The sequence below is a fragment of the Ixodes scapularis genome, unplaced genomic scaffold (assembly GCF_016920785.2).
Source record: "Ixodes scapularis isolate PalLabHiFi unplaced genomic scaffold, ASM1692078v2 PGA_scaffold11__112_contigs__length_91849675, whole genome shotgun sequence".
Classification (NCBI taxonomy): Eukaryota; Metazoa; Arthropoda; class Arachnida; order Ixodida; family Ixodidae; genus Ixodes; species Ixodes scapularis.
This window is the reverse complement of record NW_024609837.1, coordinates 6,095,264-6,118,273: the sequence shown is the minus strand read 5'-3', so window position 1 is coordinate 6,118,273 and position 23,010 is coordinate 6,095,264. Positions and strand designations below refer to the sequence as shown.

Here is a 23,010-nt window from a genome sequence, read left to right as displayed (position 1 = left end):
TACCTTGTTGCAATTAACCAAGAGTGACGTAGACTTTTGAGATAATTTATCGATCAGCAGCTAACCAGCTTCAGGTAAAGTAATAAAAAAAAAATCCAGGAACTGTAATTATTTTTTGTTCAAAAGTAAACAAAGCTAGTGACTTCTAATGAATACAAAAGTGTTATTAATAGTGCTATGTGCACTGGAGTTACGAGATTTTAAAATACCCCATCGATATAAAGTTCGGTGCCGAAGGCTGATATCTTATACTTTGCATTTGAGAAGACGAGTCTGGCTTATCTAGCGATACAAACGATTCGGGAAAGCATGGGGAAAGTTGCGACTCATAAACGGCGGTATAAAAAAAAAAAGCAATGCAAATGAAAATGAAGGACGTTTACAATTCTCTAATGCCGAATTAGAGCGAAATTTTTGAGGAAGAGGAGGAGGGGAGGGTACGGGGGGGGGGGGGGGGGGGAGTGAATGCCCCTTCAACCTTTCCGTACCGTCCTTTCACCCTTTCCTGAACCCCTCCCATTTAGCGGAAATTTGTCGCTAAATTTCCCGCTAAATGTAGCGGGGAAATCGTTTTGCTAGGTTTAGCGGGAAATTTTTTCAGCTAAATTTAGCGGGGAAATTTTCTGTTAAATTTAGCGGGGAAGGTTTTCCGCTAAATTTAGTGGGAACTTTTTCCGCAAAGTATTTTCATAAATGCAACGCGCGCGGTTACACCGACGCCGACGGTGACGGCGACGACGGTCAAGCCGGAAACGGGTGCCTAAGAGCTGAGCTGTAAAAAAACCAGACATGTGCCTATCTCAAATACTCTACTCAAGATACTGTATTTCAAGTACTTTTGAAAGTATCTTGGTATCTTGCAAATACTTTTGATCGAGAGTATTTAATACAGTTTAATCACATTTCTGAGTATCTTCTACTCATTATCTGAAATAAATTTTTGACATTCCGCCATTTTCCGAGTTTTTCGGTATGAAGTGGCGTGGGCGTGGCACGAGCAAAGGTACACATTCTTTCGAGCAACTGAATCCTGTTGCTAGCTCCGATTAGCTAAGGTGACTTCGATTGAGCTCGTGAAAACATCGTTTTTTTTTTTTTTGCCGATACTGACTCATATTTCAGCCCAAAGTTCGTACAACCAAGGTTTTCCCTTCGCCTTCCCAACGGCGCCTTTTGTTTCCTAGAGTTTCCCCCAAAAATCCTCAAACAAAAGGGGTGGTTTTACGGAAGTAAAGATTACCGAACTGAGGCGCTATGCAGACCGGGAATCGACCTACGACAACAATTCAGACTTGAGTGTCAAGAAAAAATAAAAAAATAAAAAAAAGTGCTTACACACACAAAAAAAAAAAAATAATGTTTTCCTTTTTGTATATTTCACTCTGCTACGGCAAAGCGTCGAGGTTTTTTTTCGATTATTTCTTTTTGTCGTCAGTCCGGCACTCATTGCTCTCGCGAACAGTGTCTCTAAGAGAACATTGATAAGCAGAGAACAGGAGAGGAAACGAACTAAAAGCTGGATGATCTCCCAAAATCCCAACAAAGCGCCCCCCAACGTTGAGTGCCTTTCTGAGCGCAACCAACTTGAAGAAGGTGCGACCACTGCCGTGGCTATTATGTGGGTTCTCTTTGTTATCCATTCACTCATATCCGTATCCCAAGCTCGTGTATAGTGAACTCCCCATATAGGGAATGTGGATTGTAGCTAAACGATCCGTCTAAGGTGCGCCGCAGGACGTGATATTCAGCGATGTCACTATACATGCCTTGCCCCTACGTCACATGATGACGTCGACCACCAGTATCCACCATGCTGGTGGTTGACTCGACGGCACTTCGCAGCGAGAGCAATGGTAAACTGCGCCGCGCTCGGCTCTAGCAATTACTTCGTAAGCCGACGATCGTCCGATCGTTTCCTCGGCTTGTCCCGCGAGACAGAGTAGCCGTGAAGTTAGTGAAAGTACGAGCGGCAGGAAAGGGATGCGGCCGCGGATTACCGACTTTGCGGGATGCATTTCATAACGGCGAGCGACGGCACTTTTTTGCCGTTGTTTACGTTCACGCGCGCCTTTGCATCGGCTGTTGCCCGTTCGTGGTGTAGATGGCCTTTGGCTTTCGTTACATAACGTGGTTTCTACGCTTCGAGCTCACCTTCGGGGCTCCCGGCCGAGTGTCGGGAAGCGAGCCCGGCCAGACGGCTATCATTCGGCGGCGGCCCCCGCGTGCAAGCTCGCCGAGACGGCGCCACCGGGGCATCGGTTCGTGCCGTCTGCTGCGAGACGGTAGCCTTTGCAAGGAGCGATAGTATGCACTATGCAGGCGAGCCGATTAGGAAACATGATATTATAAACCCTCCGGCATTTGATTTGTCCTCGTCTCAGGGTTTAGATTATGACGGTAACCTTGTGTTGTTTAACAGTATTTCGCAAAATCGTAAAAATTTTTTTAAAAGCGACTTCTAGAGCCGCTCGTCAGATATTTTCTTTTTCTTGTTACACGACAGTTTTTTGCTTTGAAACTTCGTCGGCGCCATGTCGATACTTTGTGCTCGCAGCGCGATCGCACCAATGCCGAAAACTTCTGCACGTACACGCTAAACGTCATCATCGTAAGCTCGGCACGTCTTTTCCAAGTTCACATGTAAAGGTCCATACGCACATTCGCGTTTGAACGCGTTTGAGTGCGTTGCGGAGTCCTTGCGGCCAGGCACGGTCGCTTGCGGAGCGACGCGCGCCTTCCCGCAACGCTCGGTAGCGCGACGCAAGCGAGTAGAGGCTCGCTCAACTTTCCGAAGCGTTGCGGTGCGTTCGGGTGCGTTCGACCAATCAGAAGCCGAAAAAGGAGAGGGGGGTGACGTGTTCGCTCGCCCCACCCGGCCGACTCGGCGGGGCGTATCCGGTTCGCCGGTCGCAGTGCTTGCTTTTTCGTTTTGGGGAGCGGTGGGGACTGTATTTTCCAAGGCTGCGATGGTTCAAGCTTGACAAAACGTCGGGGAAGCCGGCGACATTGTCCCAAGATCGAACACTTCGACGCTGTCGCCGTGCGCCGCCATGTTGCCTTGGATTTCGCTTACTATTGGTGAGCCACTAGCGACGATAGCGCGTTCTTATTGGCTCTTGACTGCGGTTGACTGCGTGTCAACGCAACTGTGCGTACAAGTTTGGCGCAAGCGGTCTTCGTAACGCAACGCGTCCGCTTGCCGCTACGGAACGCACCGCGCTCAAACGCGAATGTGCGTATGGGCCTCTACACAACTGGGTACCTTTGTAGAACATATGGTGCATGTTCGGGCCGTTCGCGGCATTCTACGCCTTGGTAAGCGCATCCCCGCGGTTTGAAGTCAACCACCAGCATGGTGCGGGGCCACGTTCTACCGTAGCGTGACGTCACTTGCAAGGCATGTATAGGCGAGGCGCTCTGACCCGTTTGTTTCCCCCACACCTCGGTGTTTACCCAACACAAGGCCTGTGCACATGCCCACAGGCTTTGTGGGAATGTTCGTGTTATCTCCTCTAATAGAGCGCGGGGCACAGTGTGATGTAAAAATACTAATAATGAACGAAGTGTTGTTAAGTGCCGGATCTCTCCCGAAAGCAGTAGTAGGAGGATGCGAGCTTGAGGGCTTTTGAGCTGAGCTGGGCACCGTGCATGCTGCATTGTTCATGCAGGCTGGAGTAGTAACAAAAGAGGCCCTCCTCCCCCTCACCGGAGAACTCGAACTCCACCCGATCGCTGACGCCGCGTTCAGTTGTGTCAGCCGAGTGCTGAGTCATTGTATTCGTTGTCCCCATCTGTGTAGTTTTAAAGTTAACCACTTGGGGCGCCACGGTCCGATCTCCTTTCCAGTAGCTAAAGTGACCTCTTCCTTGTTGTACCAGAAATGTTTTTCAACTTGTATCAGTGATATTAGGCGATTGTAGTTGACCGTTTTAGAGCGCAGCTCTTAGGGGCCCGTTCCCGGCTTGAGCGGCGTCGGCGTCACCAAGGTCATCCCAAGGTCACGTGGCCCCCAAGGTCATCCCAAGGTCACGTGACCCCCAAGGTCACGTGACACCCAAAGTCACGTGACCCCCCCCCTTGAGGTCACGTGACCCCCCCGAAGTCACGTGACACCCCCAGGTCACGTGACCTGGGGGTGTCACGTGACTTCGAGGGGCATCCGCATCGTCATCGTCACAGATGACGTCATCAGTGACGTCACTGATGACGTCACCGACATCCGCATCGTCATCGTCATCATCGCTGATGACGTCATCGGAGTCCGCATCGTCACTGATGACGTCATCAGTGACGTCACTGATGACATCATCGGCATGGTCACGTGACTCCCCAAGGTCACGTGACCCCCCAGTACCCTTCCCTCCTCCTCCTCCTCAAGAGCTGCGCTCTAATTCGGTGTTACAGGGAGTTGTAAACGGCTTTCACTTTTTCTCCTCCGCTACGGTATCCGTGAAGAAAACGCCGCAGCTGCGCATGCGCGCAGCCAGCCTTGTCTGCATACTTCATGGTCTTGTGGCGAATTACGGAGAGCTATCCGGGTGCTTAGCGAACTGCCCGAAAAAAAAAATTTAAAAATGAAAAAAAAAAAGCGCGCGGCCGAATGGTTACCACGCTTCGCTCTCGCACGGAGGCTCCGGTTTCGATTCCAGGGAGCGGACTCTTATTTATTCTTTCAACTTGACATTCTCGTAAATTCGAGAACCTTGTCCATCGATCGAATTGCGATTGTTCTACGCGCCGAACGTTCTACGCCGGATGTTCCAGAAACCCACGCGGGTACAAAAAGTGCTCCGATCAGTCTTGCCCCAGGGCTCGATCCTGCTGTTTCGCCGACATCTAAGCCTGCAACGCTAGCCTTTCTCTATTGTTGTGGGCACAAGCTCGCCCTATTAAACGTTTAGTTACTTCAGTTATTCGCCGCCTCATCATATGTCATTCGTGACAGTATCCTGGTCCTTATAGTTGGACTGCATAAAATTGCTCTACTATACTTTTTTTTTTCGTTTTATGTTGTTGCGCGCTAATAAACCATTGTGGTAAACCACATTTGCGCAGCTGTACAATTGTCGTTGTTACTGACGTCGATACATATTACGCTATGCGGAAGTATCTTCAAAAGTAATTGAATTACATATCTAAGTACTTGTACTCTACTCAAGATACTTTACAGTGAAAGTAACTTAAGTAGTATTTTAGATACTTTATGACGCAGGTATTTAGTAACTTAACTTAAATACTTTTATCGAGTATTTTATCCAACACTGAAAAAAAACACAGCTTCGCCACGATCCTCATTCAAGTGGGAACGGGTCATGGCGAAGATGGAACCCAACAATGCTTTGGCGTGCACCTTGGATGCGCAAGTGATGGCCCCAGTCATCGATTGAATTTTTTTTTCTCGCTTATTCGCGGTGAGCAGCTTGCTGGGGACGCTTCTGCTTTTCATACAAAGGGCAGGGACCGTGCTACCCACGCGGTCATGTTTTAATTTTTATAATGCTTAGAAGCTTGGCATTGCACGTCTTTGCACCAGCAGAGGAAGTTCGAGTATCCTCACTCTGAGTTGTGAAAAAACTCCACCAGGCGACGATAACCAAACTTGTCGTCGCGAATACTGCTATTTACCAGGTGCTTTGGACATGCCATGGATAACGCCTAAACTGCTCCAAAAAAAGAATATAGCGGAATTTTTTTTAAGACAAGCTCTTAAATTTTAAAGTATATCGAAATCAATGAACAAAATTGCTGCAAAAATCTAAGGCAGTTGGATCATACCAATTTTTCTTAGGCGCAATCCAGACGACCGGACGTTACCTGGAGAAACTTAAGATTTGTCTTAAAATGCCGGTTAAACTCGGCAGCAGAACGCATTGATCACGAGGGAGTGTCGATGGCTGGGTGCAGGCACGTAGCCAGGATTTTGATTTGGGGGGCGGGGTGGGGAGGCGGCGCCGATGACAAAATGCTGTATCATGGGGGAGGGGGAGACGAGGCCCCAGCAAAAAGAAAGATCCCGGAAAGAGGGGGGGGGGGGGGGGGGGGGAGGAGGCCGGGCCCATGCCGTGTTTTGCGATTACTTGGAATATAGAAATAGTCATTAATTTTTTTTTAAGGACGAAGCTCTTTAGGGGCCACCGTGTTAGGGGCTAGCCATGTCCGTATGTCCGTCCGATGTCCGGCGTCGGGTGCTTGTGCTCACGAGCACGGAAGCACGTGAAAAAAAAAAAAAAAACCTATCGCATTTTCACGTGGTGAATGATGTTGATTGGGGCGAAGCTCTGGTGGTCCTTGTTTGCGTAGACGGCGAGCCGCAGCATGCCGAGCCTTCGTTCGTTTTCATCCATTTCAGAAAGAAAATGTGTGGTATGGAAGGTGGTTATATACGCATTTGAGCATTTGACCGCAGCGTGACATGGATGCAAACGAACGAAAGGCTCGGCATGCTGCGGCTCAGCGTCTACGCAGACAAGCACCACCAGAGCTTCGCCCCAATCAACATCATTCACCACGTGGTTTTTTTTTCAACTGTCACAAACTTTGAGGTATTTGTTTTATTTTCATGCAAATGAGAAACAGTAGCAGTTGTGACTGTGGTTATTTGCAAATTTGACCAATTAAGTACATTTTTGACTTGACTTGAATCTCTCTTTAACAGGCGTGTTTCCTGAAAAGTTTCAGGAAGCGACAGTGATCATTTTGCGCAACAGAGGAGATCAAGATATCCTCAGGAACTATCGACTCCACTTTATAGTCCCGTTATTCTGCAAAGGCTTGAAAAAAATTATACTGGCTCGTTTAATTCAGTTTTCTGATAAACACAACTTGCTGACATCCGCACAGTTTGGTTTTAGGAAATGCCGGTCGACTGAGTTAGCACTATTAAAACAAAAATAATGCATCGTAAAAAAAAATTAGGGAAAAAAGTTGATTTGGAGGTGCATTTGTTGATTTCACAAAAATCTTTTGATTTTATCAATCGTAACATTTTACTTCAAAAACTAGAACTTCATGGTATCCGTGGGTTACCTTCAGAGGTTCTAAAACCATACTTGCGATATCGTAGCCAATATGTTTCTATTGGCCAATATTTTTCTAACGCCAAGTCTATTCGCCCCGGTGTTCCTCAGGGGAGTGTTCTTGGTCTCTATCTTTTTAAAATGTACACAAAAATGATATTGTAAACATAGGCACTGCAAAATTTTCTTACCTATGCTGATGAGAGTATCTTATTTTGTTTTCGTCGAAAATAGTGATGATCCTGTCACAATTGCCAACGGTCTTATGACCAAACTAGGAACGTTGGCAAGAGACAATGTCTTAAAAATTCATACTGATAAAACTAAAACTATTATTTTTTGGCCAAAAAACAAGTGTGTAACTTTAAGCAAAAAATTTTCGTTCTTGGCTCTACCCCAATTGAAATCGTTAGTAATTTTAAGAGCCTTGGAGTAGTTTCTTCCGAACAAGCAAGTTCGGAAAAACATGCTTATAAAATTGTTAAGTGCTATAGGAGTGACATTTCGTAACGGTAAAAGACTCCCAGTCAGTGTGAAGCTACTAATTTACAAATATTTGTTTTTTCTCACCTCAATTACTGCAACATCGTCTGGAATAAAACAACGTTTACGAACTTGCAAAAATTATTCTGGTTGCAGAGGAAATTGATAAGTATAATATCCAATGTCCTGGGTATGATTTTTATACAGACAGTCTGTTTGAGAAATTTAGAGTGCAACCAATGCATAACCTCTACGAATACAGATTGTGCCTTAGTTTAATACTCGAAATAAGAAAACACTATAAATCCCTTTCAAACTTTGCAGACTACACACATGGCTTATTGGATGATTATACCTTGTCGTACAGAACATGGTACTCAAATGCTACATTATACTATACCTAAACTGTTAATATGTCTTATATTGAAAGAATTTTGCATAGACACTATCTCCTACGAGGCCCTGCGTTCGCTTTTTTCTGTACTAGCGGCTTCGGCTACTCCTTTTCAACTTTTTGTGTACGCTCTGTGTATGCCAGTGCCGTCCGCTAGATGAGGCGTATTCGTCCCGTTTTTTTTTTCTGGTTTCTTGTTTGAAATAACAGTGTACGTGTTTTGATATTGTTACAGAGTAACACTATTCTTTGTCTTTTCGCTGCTAAGCCAGTGCATGATGCTAAGGGTTAGTCAAACCTCTATCGAGGCTTTTACCCTCTGCTCGCCATTCAACATGGAAATAAATTTAATTATTAAATAGATTTGCAATATCGAATGACCACGGTCACTGACATGATGAGATCGGCGCAAACATCTTTCATTGGTCACGCCTCCAGCCCGAGCTTCCGGCCTTCAATACCACTTGGGCGTCTCGTGGGCTTCGAGCGTGCATGCGCAATCAACGCGCGAAGGAAGGCGACGAGCGCATGCCGGAGCAATACCACCGAGAAGTCGCAAGGCCTGTGCATGACGCCGTCGTTAGTGGATCCCAGGCCCGCACCCGAGCGGCAAAAACGCTGAAGCTCGAACGAGCGACGCCGCAAAGTGGCAGACACGTCTGTCCTGCAGCGTCGCCGCGTGGTAGCGTTTATGTCATTGTAAGACCCTGAGGGACGCGCGGGCAGCGACGCTGATGCGAACCTCCGCTCCGGGGATCTCACCCTGACAGTGACCTCCAAGATTTTGGATGATATTTCAATCGGAATTCAGATGTTCTATACCGTATTTAGCCGGTACCGAAAGAGAACAGACTAATCCTCACCTGCGGCGTGCTGCAGGCCAAGCTGGTGCACCAGGCGACAGCTAACATCTTCTTGCCCCTCTGCTGGGCAGCGTGGACTTTGAGCGGATGCAGCACCGCAAAGTACCTATCTACGCTGATGCAGACGAGCACCATCGAAGACAGATAGGGTCCAAAGGCCCGGAGCACCTGCATCACCTTGCACATGGCGTTCCCAGCCGTCCACTGGACCGTGAGCCTCCAGCCGATCTCCATGGGTATCATGACGAAGGTAACGATGAGGTCGGCCACGGCCAGGTGCAGAATCATCAACTTGATGCCGGACTTTCGGTGTCTCTTGCCCAAGAGGCTGACGAACACGGAGACGTTGCCGGCTGCCGCTGCGACGAAGAGCACTGAGTAGACGATGACTTGGACGAGGGACTGCGTGTTGAAGGTTAGCTCCTCGTCCAGGGACGGGTCTTCCAGAGATCCGTTTTGTAAGCTGGGGAGCTGCACGGAATCCATCTTTCCTCCTAAAGAACCCGATGGCAGGTTTCAGAAACTACTTGATAGACAACAGAATGGTCAGCTGTCCGTCAGCAAGACTCGCGTTCAGAGACACAAATCCCACCCGGTCATCCGATCGTTGAAACTGCTTCTCATATCCATGCTCGCTCCTATCTAGAGTTCGGGCATCTGACGGCTAGTAAACATCCTTGTCTAACTGTCACGTATTTTGAAGTTGTCAAAGCAAATCTAGATCTCTAACTTCTGCTATCCTAGTTGATACACACTCAAAGCTAAAACTGACATCAAAAGTACTTTATCAGAAACAAAAATTATAAAAAAGGGCTGACGCCGTCAAATGCAGGAGCCTTCTTGAGAACTTTGGGAAAAGTTTGAGCCGCTGCGAGTATATCCTTGATCGCAACTGAGCGTTAGGAATCCCGAGCGCGAAAACGGGACCCAGCGGCGATCGATTCGCGCTTGCGCCGTTGAACCGACCAATGGCTGCCGGTGGCGCGCTTTGGAAAGCTGTGACGTCACATTTCAAGCTCGAAGGCAGGCATGCCGGAAGTCTGGTTGTGCTGAATAAACTTTGTAAACGTTACAAACCAACCTTCTAATCCGCGGAAATTGGTTGGTAAACTAGGAAGTATGTATGGAAGCTGATTGAAAAAACAGCGCTTGTCCATGTCCCTTTCTTTGCGTTCATCTTTATTTTGCGAAGGCACGTTTCAGCAGCCATCATTCTCTACTTAGCCTGACAACGATCCTTGTTAACTATGTTCTAAATCCCGAGATGAGAAAAATGATGTAAAGTGTTGTTCGTTATTTTATTTTATTTATATTAGGTCTAGACTATAAAATTAGTAGCGTGCTCTTTTTGAGATTTAAAGAAACCGGCGGTAAAGAAAAAACTTAGGGCTGGGCAATTGATCGATTAACCTTCCGATTAATCGATTAAAGCTTTATTCGCGATCATTTTTTTAAACCAGTTAATCGTTTTTTTTTTAATCGGTACTCAAAAAGAAGTCAACTGGACGCACGCATGGCTCTGTCCTGGACGACCTGCCCGAACTAAGGGTGACTCATGCCCCCCTCCCCTTAAAGACCGACGACCAGTTCGCACTTTCCACTTTTCTCTCCCTTCCTCCTCTCCTCCCTTCTACCCTGTCCACCGTTGCCTGTTTCCTCCTCCCCCATGGTGAAAAGGATCTTCTGCCTTGCAGAATCTCGAGTCTGGTCGGCGGCCTTTAAGGAAAACGCTGCGTGGCGTGCATCCGGTCGTTCTGTCCTGAGCGGTTTTCTGTTCTCAGCCAGGTGCTAGGAGTATGAGCAAGGTTCAATTCTCGCGCTCGCGAAGCGTCATGTGTTCGAGGATACACATTGCAGTTCTACCGAGGCCAGACGAACAAGCCGGGCCCGCAATTGATCCCTTTACGACCGCGAAAGACAAACAAGCAGAAAAACAAGCTGGGAAGCTAACAACTCCATGGTTATTTGTTCCAGTATTCGGCCCGTACAAATGGACGAGTTCACGGGTATGAAAGGCAATCTCGCTGGAAAGTTGGGGTTAAATGTAAACTCCAGCGGTGAAGTTTTTAAACTCGAAGGAAGTCACTGCATCATCTGCAAAAAGCCGTTTTCATACAGTGGAAGCGTACGTTCGCTTCAGTATCACCTACGAGCGAAGCACCCATGTACGCCGCTGCAGCAAGGGCCATCCGCCAAAACGCAGACAACAATCAACGACAACAATCGAGGCCCCTTTCTCTGAAAAAAGAAGAAAGCATCGCCCAAGCCCCGACTTTTTGTCTTCCTGTCGGAGAGTGTGGACAAACTGCTTTGTCTTCGGAGCTGGAGCAAAAATATGGGAGCCTTTGTTGCACTACATGTATCCTCAATTCTAAATGTCCTTTGCGCCGTGTAACAGAGAGTAAAATAAGTCTTCAAAGGCAAGACGAGTTGTTGCATTCTTTTTAATATATTATTTATGAAAATCAGCGCAACTGATTAATCGATTAAAGGGTGGCGATTTATCGGGTTAAAATTTTTAATCGACGCCCAGCCCTAGAAAAAACTATATTTTTTATGTGCGCTACAGTTTTTTGATGGCTGGGGGGGGGGGGGGGGGGGGGCTCCGGCCCCATATCGCCTATTCGTTTCCAAACCGTGCACCTGTGGTGGAATATCTCAAAGAATAATAGAGAGTAAAACTTTTTCTCTTGATGCTATAAAGAAGCACGAGGCAAGTCTTATTAGAAATTTAATTGACGGGAGGATAAGTTCACACTGAATGAAGCTGAAGTAAAGAGAGAAAAAAAAGAGTCAGTTTTAGCTTAGGAAATTTTGACCTGTTTCGTCCAGTCCATCTCCACGCCAAGCATAAATTTCGCGAACCGTAAAAAAGAAAAAAATACTTTTAAAGTACGTTTACTAAAGTACGTCACTAAAAAAACGAACAAAAACATTTTACATTTAGCATTCGCGTATTTGCGCCAGATTATTATTTTATATTTTTTTGCATGAAACGGTGCTGGGTGGCCTTTTCTACGCCGCTATTCCCATCTTGAATGTATCTGTATCTGTGAAAACATCTTTTTGCTCTCACCGAGCCATTGGAAGTTTACGTTTCTAAGCGGTAAATATCACTTTTTGCTTGTTTGATCTGGCCTATAAATATTTACTTTTTTTTTATTGAAGTGCTGCGCTCTTTTTTCCTCACCCATGCCCCACACCTGACCCACGTGGCAGGGGACGAAAGCAAACAAAAAATTCATTGGCATCAGCGAACTTTTGAATGATCAATACGCCGTTCCAATCTTTACAGGTCCAGAGCCTTTACAGGTCTTTACAGGTCCAGAGCGCACTTTTCAGCTTCCTTGGGGTTTCTTTTCATGAGCTGTTCACAAAAAGGACGCACTGAACTTAATAGGTCGCCTTAGTAAACATAAAGATAACATAAAAATGAAGTAAAAATCAAAACGAACAAAAAAACTGCGAGAGAAAAATAGTAAAAATAAAAGGAGCTCGCAAACAGAGCGCTGTATTTGTATTAGGGGCAGTAGTTCAGATTAGTTTTCTATATAACCGGTCATTCGATTATTCCTATTAGCGAATTATTCGAATTCAAAAACCGGATAGGCGGATATTTGAAAAGCTGATACGTTACTCGGTTATTCAGTTCACGAAATATCCGGATGCTCGAATATTTCGTATTCATTGAACCGCGTATCGGAATCGAGATTGTTCGGCTGAAATACATGCCTTTCGGCCGGCGGTTTTCCCCTACGTTGCCTGCGCGTTTTGAAAATTAAAGTGGATCCTTAGAGGTCATACATTCATCCATGCAACCATCGCGCCCCTAGTGGCTAAGTTAAGAACTACTCCCCACCCGGACAACATAAGGAGGTAGCAGGCACTGTGACGTAGTGCCTGTATGGAGCAGTTCCTCCTCCGGCTCGGCTACGTCCCCACGCGGTGATCTAGACACTCTCATGTTAAATTTTCGGCGCACCAATGTTGCCTTCGCTCTCGATGCCTTTCAAACTGAAGTCGAGGAGAAAAAAAAACAAAAAAAAACAATCTGGCCACGTCGCAGTCTAATATGGCGCCTGCTGCCTTCCACCGTGGAACATGCGCAAGGCACGGTTTATACGCGTTCACGTTTCTTGCGCTCTGATTGGTTCGTCGGCTCTCTCATCGGCTAATGCCGCAATCCCATTGGTTTAGCGGCGATAATGAGATGCACTGGATTCCCCACGCCCCGTGTTTCATAGCCCGCAATGGAATATAGCTGTTTTGGGTCATTTTCGATGGCCCAGACCTGGCCAGAGTGGAATTTTAATATGGTGCCCGTTTGTAAGCCATATTAGTAAAATTTCGGGGGTTGTTCTTACACCTTAACAACCCCGTCTGGTACGCGTCTGCCGGGGGGCATAGATTTCAAGCGAGTGCCGCGTCGGTGTTCGTCCAACGCTCACGAGGCGTTCAGCGTCGCATTGGAAACGCCACCGAATACTTTGTGCTGTCCCGGTGGGAGTAATTCTCAAATTAGCCGTTAGGGGTGGGATGGTTGGATGGATGAATGTATTACCTCTGAAGATCCGCATTAATTTCCAAAAGCGTGCAGGCGACGTTAGTAAAACCGCGGGTCGAAAGGCATTTATTTCGGCCGAACAATCTCGATTCCGGTACGTGGTATAATGTATTCGATATAGTATTCGAGTATCCGGATATCTATATAGCCGAATAGCCGAGTAATTTTGCCGGTTATTCGAATATCCGGTTATTCGATTTTCGAATTCGAAGAGTTCGCTAGTACGAATAATCGGATAACCGGATATCTAAAAAAACTGGTCCGAACTGTCGCCTCTAATACAAACGCAACGCTGTTTTTGTGTGCTTCTTTTAATTCTCCATTTTTTTCGAGGTGTTTTTTTTTACTCAAACACTTTTGTTTTTTTCAATGTTTACTAAGGCGACCTTATTAAGTTCAGTCTGTCTCTTTTATAGACAGCTCATGAAAAGAAATTTCACGGAAACTAAAGAGTGTGCTGCAGTGATGTGGACCTGTAAACATTGGAACGGCGTATTGATCATTGCAAAGTTTGCTGGTTCGTACGCCTTTTTTGTCTGTTTTCGTCCCCAGCCACGTGGATCAGGTGTAGTGTATGGGCGATGAAAAAAAAGCGCACCACTTCAATGTAAAAAAAAAAGTAAAAATATAAAGGCGAGATAAAACAAGAAGGATGTGATATTTACGCTTAGAAAAGTAAACATCTTTCAATGGCTTGGTGAAAGCAAAACTATGTTTTCGCTGGTACAGGATGTTCCGCCATTCAAGATGGTAATAGCGGCGTAAAAAAAGCCACTCTGCACGTTTCATAGAGAAAAAAAAAATAATCTCGCGCAAATACGGAAATGCTAAATTTTTTTCAGCTACGTTTAAACTTCGAATGTATTGATTTTTTTTTCTTTTTACGCAATGCGAAAACTTGTTCGGCGTGGGAATCGACTGGGCAGGTCGAATGCTCCTGAGGGAGAACGACATGAGGCGGAACCCTCGCGCACTGTCAAAAGAAGATAATTTATGTCTTTTTGACATGAAACGCCTTTCATTTATAGGTCAGAAGGGGTTCGCTCGCTAAAACCGCATGTATAGCGGAAACATCTAACACTAATATCGCTTTGATATCTGCCAGAGCCGTGTATAGAGAGAGTTTGGTCAATGGGAGGCGCGGTCAGAGCCAGGGCGTGCATCAGACTCGGAAAGAGGGCTTGGCATGCTTTCTTGACCAACCAGAAGCCGAAAAGAATCCCCTAGCGGTGGTAGCGAGAAACAATTCTGATCAAAGGTTTATGTTCGTATATGGTTTTAATAAGCGCGTGAGAGTGAAGTGTAATAACCCTTCGTAGTTGAAAATAGGGTGCACGTGATAATCGATTATGATCATGCAGAAAGATCTAAGAAACGTGTGCCGCTCGAACTCTGTTTTGCTCGGACAGAGCGTCTGACCGCTCGGACGGCAGGTTCCCGGCCCTCGGCGCATGGCGTATACGGATTATGTCGATCGTTCCGTAGAGTCGCACTCTTCCGTCATGATGTTGGGTGACCGTGATTGAAACATCACGTGCACCATATTTTCAGTCACCGAGAGTTACTCCGACGCTCATATAAATTTCGTTTCTCACGACCACCGCCAGGTTATCACTGCCGGCTTCTGGTTGGCCACATTCAAATTTGTGCAGACGCCCTGGAACGCGCCCAGCCCGCTTTCTGAGCAATGGCGTCTCCTCATTTGTCTCCTATACTTCCCAATGAATGGACAAACTCTCTACATATACAACTCTGATCTTTGCAACCGTACTACCCGCGCTCGTATACCTTGGTATCGTTGTGTAGAAGGAAGAAGCCATCCCTCGATCACGTGCGCAGATGGCGCCGTTATCGCGCCACGCATGAAGCAATTGGAGCTCAATGGAGCCTCGCGCACGGCGTTCACACAGGCCTAGCTCGGGCAGTGTACGTTTGACGATCTGAACAGGACTGATCGTGTTTGAGAGAGCTTACTCTGCCATCGTAGGTGTAATCCATCGAGCTCAAACCGGTGCTCATCGGGAGCTTTAAGGCTTACACGTGTGTCATTTTGTTGGAGAAGTTCAACGGTTGCTCGGCTATGGCGTTCCCGCGTTCGACACGTGGGTTCCAAAAATGGCGCGAAGAGACTCGGGCAGGCAGGACAGAGGGAAGCCCATCGCACCAACAGAGCCAGGGGTGTTATACCAGGTTATACCCATGTCAGACGGGAAAATAGATGTCATTTTGATCGAATGTCAGCCACCGCTCAGCGAATCAGCTCGTGATGCTGGTTCTGCACGCGGCGTGTGCACGCTCCGCGTGGCATATTAAACACGCGGATTGGCCGAGCTGTAATGTCATTTTGCTTAAATGTCATCAAACGTGCCCGTCTGACAGGGGTATTAGTCTTTCCACAGGGAATGTGGCTTGTCCACTGCAGCTTTCCTTTCAGATGTACGTATGGTGGTTTACTGAACACTGTAAATGCATCTGAATAGAGAGCTGCATGCCCGCTGAAATGGCCACTAAAATGGCTGCCGAAAATTATACAGCCTGCGGTGAAAATCAAATGCCGCAATTGAAATTGCCCGAACATAAAATTGGGAGCCGATACTGGAAAAAAAAAAAAAAAAAACAATGACTAAATTTGGGTGCCAATATTGCTTGTAAGGCCCACAACAAACGGTGGTCCAATGATGTCTTAGGTATTGGTTAAATTCTGGCCGAACGTTGGCTCAAATGTTGGTTAAAAAACGGTCCAACGATGGCATGAATGATGGTTCAATGGTGGTTTAAATATTGGTTGAATAGTGGTCCAACATTGGGATTAGTGAATCGACCAACGTTGGATCGGGTAGCGCATTCAAGAAAACCAACCTTGGGCTTATACTGGAGCCAATTTTCGCCAGTGGTGCGCCAATGTTGGGTCAACAATGGTGTGCTGCTTGCGCAGCCTTCCGTTTTCCTCCATGTGACGACGAATTTAGAACAGGACATCGATTGTCTTTCTCCGTGGTCGCACTGATTAAACGGAAATAAACAATTTTTTTTTCTCAAGTGCACCGCTGGGAAGTGTACGCGCAGGAGCCTTGGAGAATCTCCAATGTACGAAGGACTTTCGCAACGACAAACACCCAGCAGTCGGTTTAATTTCCGGTGTCTCTCTTTTTCCACCGACGCCGCTACGAAATCCGACGTGCGTCCCTCCACCAAATGCGGAAAAGCAGTCGCCACTTCGGATACCGATGCCACCGCGTTCTTATATTTTGACTGTTCCAATAATGACCCGTAGGCCACAGCAAGGTTACTAGAACAACTCAGTTGGGAAACTGCCATAGGAGCCTGCTCTGAAAAAGTGGCTCCGATCCGTACTCGAGAACCGAACTAATGGCGATCGCAACGCCGCCATTTCTCCCGCAGCGGCCACTCCGGGAACTGCACGGCTGCACGTATTGGTTCAGGTCGAGTCACGGGTGGCACAATCTCGCGGGGCCATCTCGCAGTAGCTGTATAAAGCAACTTTCCTGTTTTGACTCATCGCTGAAAGGTGGCGCTGTTATCGTATTTAGTTCGGTCTCGGTGGATGCTAGCGGTTCGGGTTTCGAAAGTGAGTCTACCAACTGAGTGTTTTAGTAACGTTGGCCACAGCTACGGGGCTTTTAGCCCACCTCCAGAGTCAGTTGTCGACCAGGCGGTACAAGTGCTCCAACTTGCGTGTCACGCTCAGTTTCACTTTTAGTCCTAGCGCAGCCGATGGAGCTAATCGAGCACAGCCATAATTGCATCGTGGTGGCGCTCGTATAGCCTTTGTGCGCTTGCTAAAACACCTTTGCGTCGCTTATCTTCCGGGCGAAAAATGCTGAGTCACCGAGCTGTGGCATCACGTAGCGTCCGGTATACCGCCCAAGAAAGCAACAGCGCATGTTCAGAAGGCGTTCCTCAGCCCAGCAGTCAACGGTGGCAGCTTGCAGAGGGAGATGTTTGCGAAGTTCTCAGGGAGGGCAGTGCCACGCACGCCAAAGCAAAGCGCGGTATTTCTTGACTGGCCCCTGACTGGACCTGGAGGTCCATATGGCTGTTGCCTTTAGTTCATCGTAAGTTGGGTCAAAGTGCCAAATCTACACTCCCCCCCCCCCCCCAAAAAAAAAAAAAAGAGATTTTTTTTACAAGGTTTTTTAGTTCTATTCATTTTTTAACCACAAAAGTGCACTACGGATTTCTGAACGCCCCTTTTTTACCCAGCTGTAGAGCGCTAGAGGTCCGAATCAGATCAAAAAGTTTCAACACTAAGCGTCATCTTATTCAAAAGTTAAAAGTGAATTTTTTTTTTAATTTTAAATTAAAAAAATAAAATAAATAACGGCCGACAGCTAACTCTTGAATACGTGTAGCTCTATGGCGCCAGTTTCCAAAAAACGGGCAAAAATGATCCCCATTTTGCATTTGAAAATTTCAGAAAATCACTTCCTTACCGAAAAAAAAAAAGAAAGCTGCATTTACTTGGGGGGGGGGGGGGGGGTAGGACAGTCTCTACTATCTGTTTCATTTTCGTCACTGGGTAAAATAAGTAAAAAAAAAAAAAAAAAGAAGCAATATGGAAGACGACGCGTCGGTCGGTGTCAACGTCCCCAACGAATCTTTGGGGCTGTTCCGGTCCCTGTCACCGGCTCCAGTCGACTACTGTTGGCTTCGTCTTTGTCTTCCTTGTTACCTTTTCCCTTTTGTCCTCTTCGCCCCGCATCCCTGCGTTTCTGTCGCCGGGGGAACATGAGGTCGTGGGGAGCTTAGTGCTTGCCAATAATGAAGATGATGTTTTTTTTTTTTCTCCTTTTTGCACGCTTTTGTTCTCGGGAGGTCTCGCGAGAATGTTTCCTGGTGCACTCGCTCCTCGGATGCTGCTGCCACTATGGCTGCCAGTTGCGCCGCTGCAGTAATTAATTGCCTGTGATGGGAGATGGCGGAACAGAACAGCAGGCAAGAACGGAGAAGGAGCAAGAAACAGGTGTCACCGGAAGCTTAGCCGCTTTAGTTCTTCATAAAAAACAATATACCGGCTCTAAGAATGTCATATAAATAGCACAGAAGTGTCCTGAAAAAAAAAAATTTTACTTGCTTTTTTTTTTTATTTTAGAATTAAACTATACTTCGTTTCACTTTCACCTTATGTTTTATCGCAGCGAAGGCTAGAAGCGCGAGTTCATAGCGTTGTCAGGTGCCCTTAATGCGCTAGAGCTTGTGCCACCGAGATGTGCCCCAGAGCAAGGAGCTCGCGCTTGTAGCCTTTCCTGTGGTACATCATAAGGTAAAACAGAGTGTAGGCATCGCTGAACGTTCATTCTTCACCCATTTGTAGTGCTATGGGTCCGAACCATATGCCGCAGTTTCAGCACCAACCGTTATCTTAATTCAAAGCGATTTCATGCATTTTTTTTTTTTTGGCGTCAGTTACCGAAAACGGTCGAAAACGGGCCTCATTAGAGAGTTTTAGTAGATCGTTCCGATACCTCCGATAGCCGATACCCGATACTCCGCCCCCCGCCTCCCTTGCGCGTGCATTGTATCGTTATCGGGGCTATCGGAGGTATCGGAACGATCTACTAAAACTCTCTATTTTCCCCAAGCGCTACTAAATGAGCTGCGCTTAGAGTATCGTCACTCTGTTTCCCCACACTGTTGTGGGCGCCGCCATTTTGGTGCTTATGGAATGCAGACGCAACTGCTGATCGTCATGATTCAAAAGAGCGACTTCCTCAGCATTAGATTCGGTCTTAGGAAGCTCATGTAATATTGATTTGCTCTGTCGCGAACTGTTTAAACATTTATGAAGGGCTGAATAGCGTTTCCTGTGATTTAAGATAAAGCGTCGGATAGCTGGCAGCCATGATTTTAAGGCACAATATGGGCAAGTGTTGTTACTCTGAAGCGTAGCTCATTTAGTGGCACTAATAGAAAGTTTTAGTAGATCGTTCCGACACCTCCGATAGCCCCGATAACCATACTATGCATCCGCAAGGGAGGCGGTGGCGGAGTATCGGGTATCGTTATCGGAGTCATGGGAACGATCTTCTAAAACTCTCTAGTGTTCCCACTAATTCAGAAAATCACGTAACTTTTGAATAAAATGACCGTTATTGCTTAAACTTTGGCATCTGGCTGGGATACTCCAGCGCTCCGTTGGGGCAAAGATTGAGCATTAGGTGATGCATAGATTATGTTACCAGAAAAAAAGGGTCTGTAACGATTTCTGGGGGGACACCCTGTGTATTGTTACGCAGCAAGCAACCTTTGATCTCCTATAAAAGAAATGGAGCAGTCCCGCGTTAACCCACACCTCGCGGTGAAGTCGTTAAGTCATCGGCGTCGCGTTCACGCACCATGGAGTGCGCGAACGAAAGTCTTGGGAACAAACATAGACACCTGAACCCTTAGTTCCGAACGCTATTGTTTCGTTTCTTTTTGTTCCGGAGCGCGTGAAAACGTGTCACCCGGCACGAATTCTTGGCACTAGCGAGTTTTAGTAGACCGTGTTTCCCGCTCCGCTGAGCCCCTCCGCTACCCGGAACTCTACAGCCAAGGCCTTCGGCGCGCAGGCGCAGTGGCGGTTTCTTCGTTGCGGAGGGCTAGCGGAGCGGGAAACACGGTCTACTAAAACTCGCTACTATCTTTTGCTCTCCGCTATTTTGCTTTCAGAAAGCGTTTGCAAGTCCGCCTTCAGGGCGCTGCAATCTCGCTCGGCTGGGGTGCGCTTTGACGCGTCATAATCCGATTAGGAAGCCTTGCTAAGGCGTCGTAATCTGATTACGGCAATACCACAAGAATACGAGGCCTGCGCATGACGTTTCGTTAGTAGATCCCCGACCCGCCCCAAGCGGCAAACACCCCGAAGCTTGACGAGAGTAGGGGCCGCGTCAAAACCACGTCGCATTCACTTGCGGCCACAGCTGTGTGCGTGACTGCTGAGCGCGAGCTGATAGCGAACTTCCAGTTCATTTGCGACGTGCACGCGAACACTCCCGATCGGCCAGGAGCGCGAGTTAGCACGCGCTCCTGGCTTTGAGACGGGCATTTCTTGCGCTCGTCCTGCGGAAGAACGCTTCAAAGCAGCGACTCCGAGTATAAAAAGCGCCCTCGAAAATGGCGTCCAGTGCTAGCGTTTAACGTAGGCAACGTTACTAAAACACTTAGTTGGGAAACTCCCATAGAGACAGCTTTGAAAAAGTGGCCCCAATCTGTCTCCGAGCACCGCGCTAATGACGAACACAACGCCACCATTTCTCCCGCAGCGGCCACTCGAGGAACTGCACGTGACTTCTATTTTGGCTTTAAGAACAGATACAGCGGAAGAGGTTACAGGGGTGCCACCCCCGTCTCCCCGGCGAATGCGCCGCGTCGAACTACCGAAGTTAAAATGCACCTAGGTCGGGACGCGCTACCTGAAAAAACCCCTGAGGCATGGTTGTATAAAAACAATATTAATTGTGCCGCAAAACCCTGCAAACTAAAGATTTTAAAAACATAACGCGCCCCTCTTTTTGTACTAAACTCCAATAAATTTCATACAAAAAGAGTCGTTTCCGTTTGTTTTTACGCAAAAACAGGCTTTCAAAAAGCTCAAGGTGACCACAGTACAGACAAACGATAAGGAGTGGCGCTGTTGTCGCATTCAGCTCGGTCTCGGTGGACTCCAGCGGCCCAGGTTTCGACGGCGAGTTTCCCAACTGAGTGTTTTAGTAACGTTGAACGTAGGGCTTTGCAGCACTTCGCAAAGCTGTAAGGCAATTTCACTCATTCAGTTGGCGCTCCACGTGAACGTCTAATTTCATCGTATGCTATAGCCACAGACACTTGGCGTGAGCATCTGTTTCATTATCTCCTACCCAAACCACTGAAGCAGGCGATGGAGCAGACGACGTCGCAGACGATGTAGCAGACGATGGTGCTCATATGGGCTAGCTAGGGGGCGCTGAGGGGATCTACTACTGATGACGTTTAGAGGAGGAAACGCGCAGTCCTTGTGTTCTATGCCCGTTTTCACGTCAAGAAAAAAGTAAGTTTTGCGCATTGTTCATGCGCGGCGCGAAGTAGTTCTTACGAGACTCGGTTATCTGAGGAAAACGCGAGGCTTTTGGCGTTTGGAACGTGAACGTCTTGCTAAGACAACATATATCTAATCTACAATTCACCTACGTATATCTTAATTCTCTACATAAAAGAGTAAATCAGTAATGCTCCGCGAGAAGCCGGACTTGTTTTACTGTAGTTCTTGAGGTGAAAACGGGTATAGGTGGTATTGATTATGGCCGCGCCCAAGAGCTCCCCCCACTGAGTAAGATGGCGGCGCCCTGAGACCGGACTTGCAAAAAGCGTGTGGTTCGGTGGTTCAGTGCTAACGCCTCTGCTTTTTCAGGCAGCAGACCCAGGTTTGATTCTCGGGGGCGGCGCGCGATCTTTTTGGAGGATTTGGCAACATTGACGACGGACACCTTACTTCGCCACCTACGACATCAACAACGGACTTCATTCCAGTTGGAGGAAAAACAGATAACAGTAATCAGTTAAATAAGAAAAAAAAATAAAAGAAAAAAAAAGAAATGAAGAAGTAAAGGAAACGAAAGACCTGCAGTGCAGGGGTGCACACCTTTCGGACGTTTACTAATTCACAGCGCAGCGTGCAATCGTCGCAACCCAGCACTCGCGTGTGCGGCACTTCGGAAAGCGAACACACCACGCACAATGCATGTGGCGGCCGCTATCTTCGCGCTCACGATGGACGTGTTCTCGGACCTATTTAAACTTTCACGACCTACAGAGGACGCTCTAGCGCCTATCAAACTGGCCGTCACGTGGATGATCATCGTAAACAGAAGTACGAGGCTGGGACCGGGACTCGTAATTCTAGTTTTGGTATATATACGAGCCGTTTTAAGAGCATTACTTTATTTGTTTCGCGCCAGGAAGGTGTAGGCAAGTACCTTTATTTTGAAGTCGACCATCCAGGAGCACCGTGTCCAGCAACTAGGGAGCGCGATTCTCATGCCCCGATAAAACAGGGACAACACAACCATGAAAGATGTCGTTGTATTGTCCATGTTTTAATTGTTTTATTCTTTCTTCATCCATGACTTAAACCAACACGCTCTTCTCCCAAGCAAGCCCGATACCATCATCACTGAAAGTTGCGAATGGGTGCTATTCATTGACGGACATAGATGTGTGCTCCGCGACTGCTGAGCTCGTGTCGACGGCAAGCTTCCGCAGTCCTTTTGCAACGTGGATTCCGCACCATCAGGATTGCCAGTCTTAGCAGTATTATTAATGTGAGCTCTTTCTGAGCGCGCACTCTAAACATTGCTTTCAGATATGGCGTCCAGTGAATACCCACTATTGGGGAGGAGGAGCGACCGTGACGCCCCAAGCGGTTAACTTTAGAACTACACGGATGGGGAACACAAATAGAACAAATGACGCATTGATCTGCCGACATGAGCGAACGCGGCGTCAGCGTTCGGCTGGAGTTCGTGTTCTTCGGTGAGGGGGAAGAGGGGCCTTTTTGTTTCCACTCCGGCCTGCATGAACAATGCAGCAAGCACGGTCCCAGCTCAGCACAAAAGCCGAAGTGGGTCAGGGTCGCATTCTCTGAGGATCGATCCGGCAGTTAACGTCGCTTCGTCGATTGTTAGTATTTTTTACATGTGCCCGCGCTCTATT

The 23,010-nt window shown here is 47.2% G+C and overlaps 1 protein-coding gene across 1 annotated transcript in view; it reads right to left on the bottom strand.

Annotated features, from left to right (window-relative positions):
• The window catches only part of LOC8023553 (gonadotropin-releasing hormone II receptor), a 139,002-nt gene extending 129,760 nt beyond the window's left edge, over positions 1-9,242 (bottom strand). The window contains exon 1 of the mRNA XM_029989298.4: positions 8,757-9,242. Coding sequence (XP_029845158.4) covers positions 8,757-9,242 — 486 coding nt within the window. The remainder of the gene's footprint in view (positions 1-8,756) is intronic.
• Positions 9,243-23,010: the final 13,768 nt, after the last annotated feature.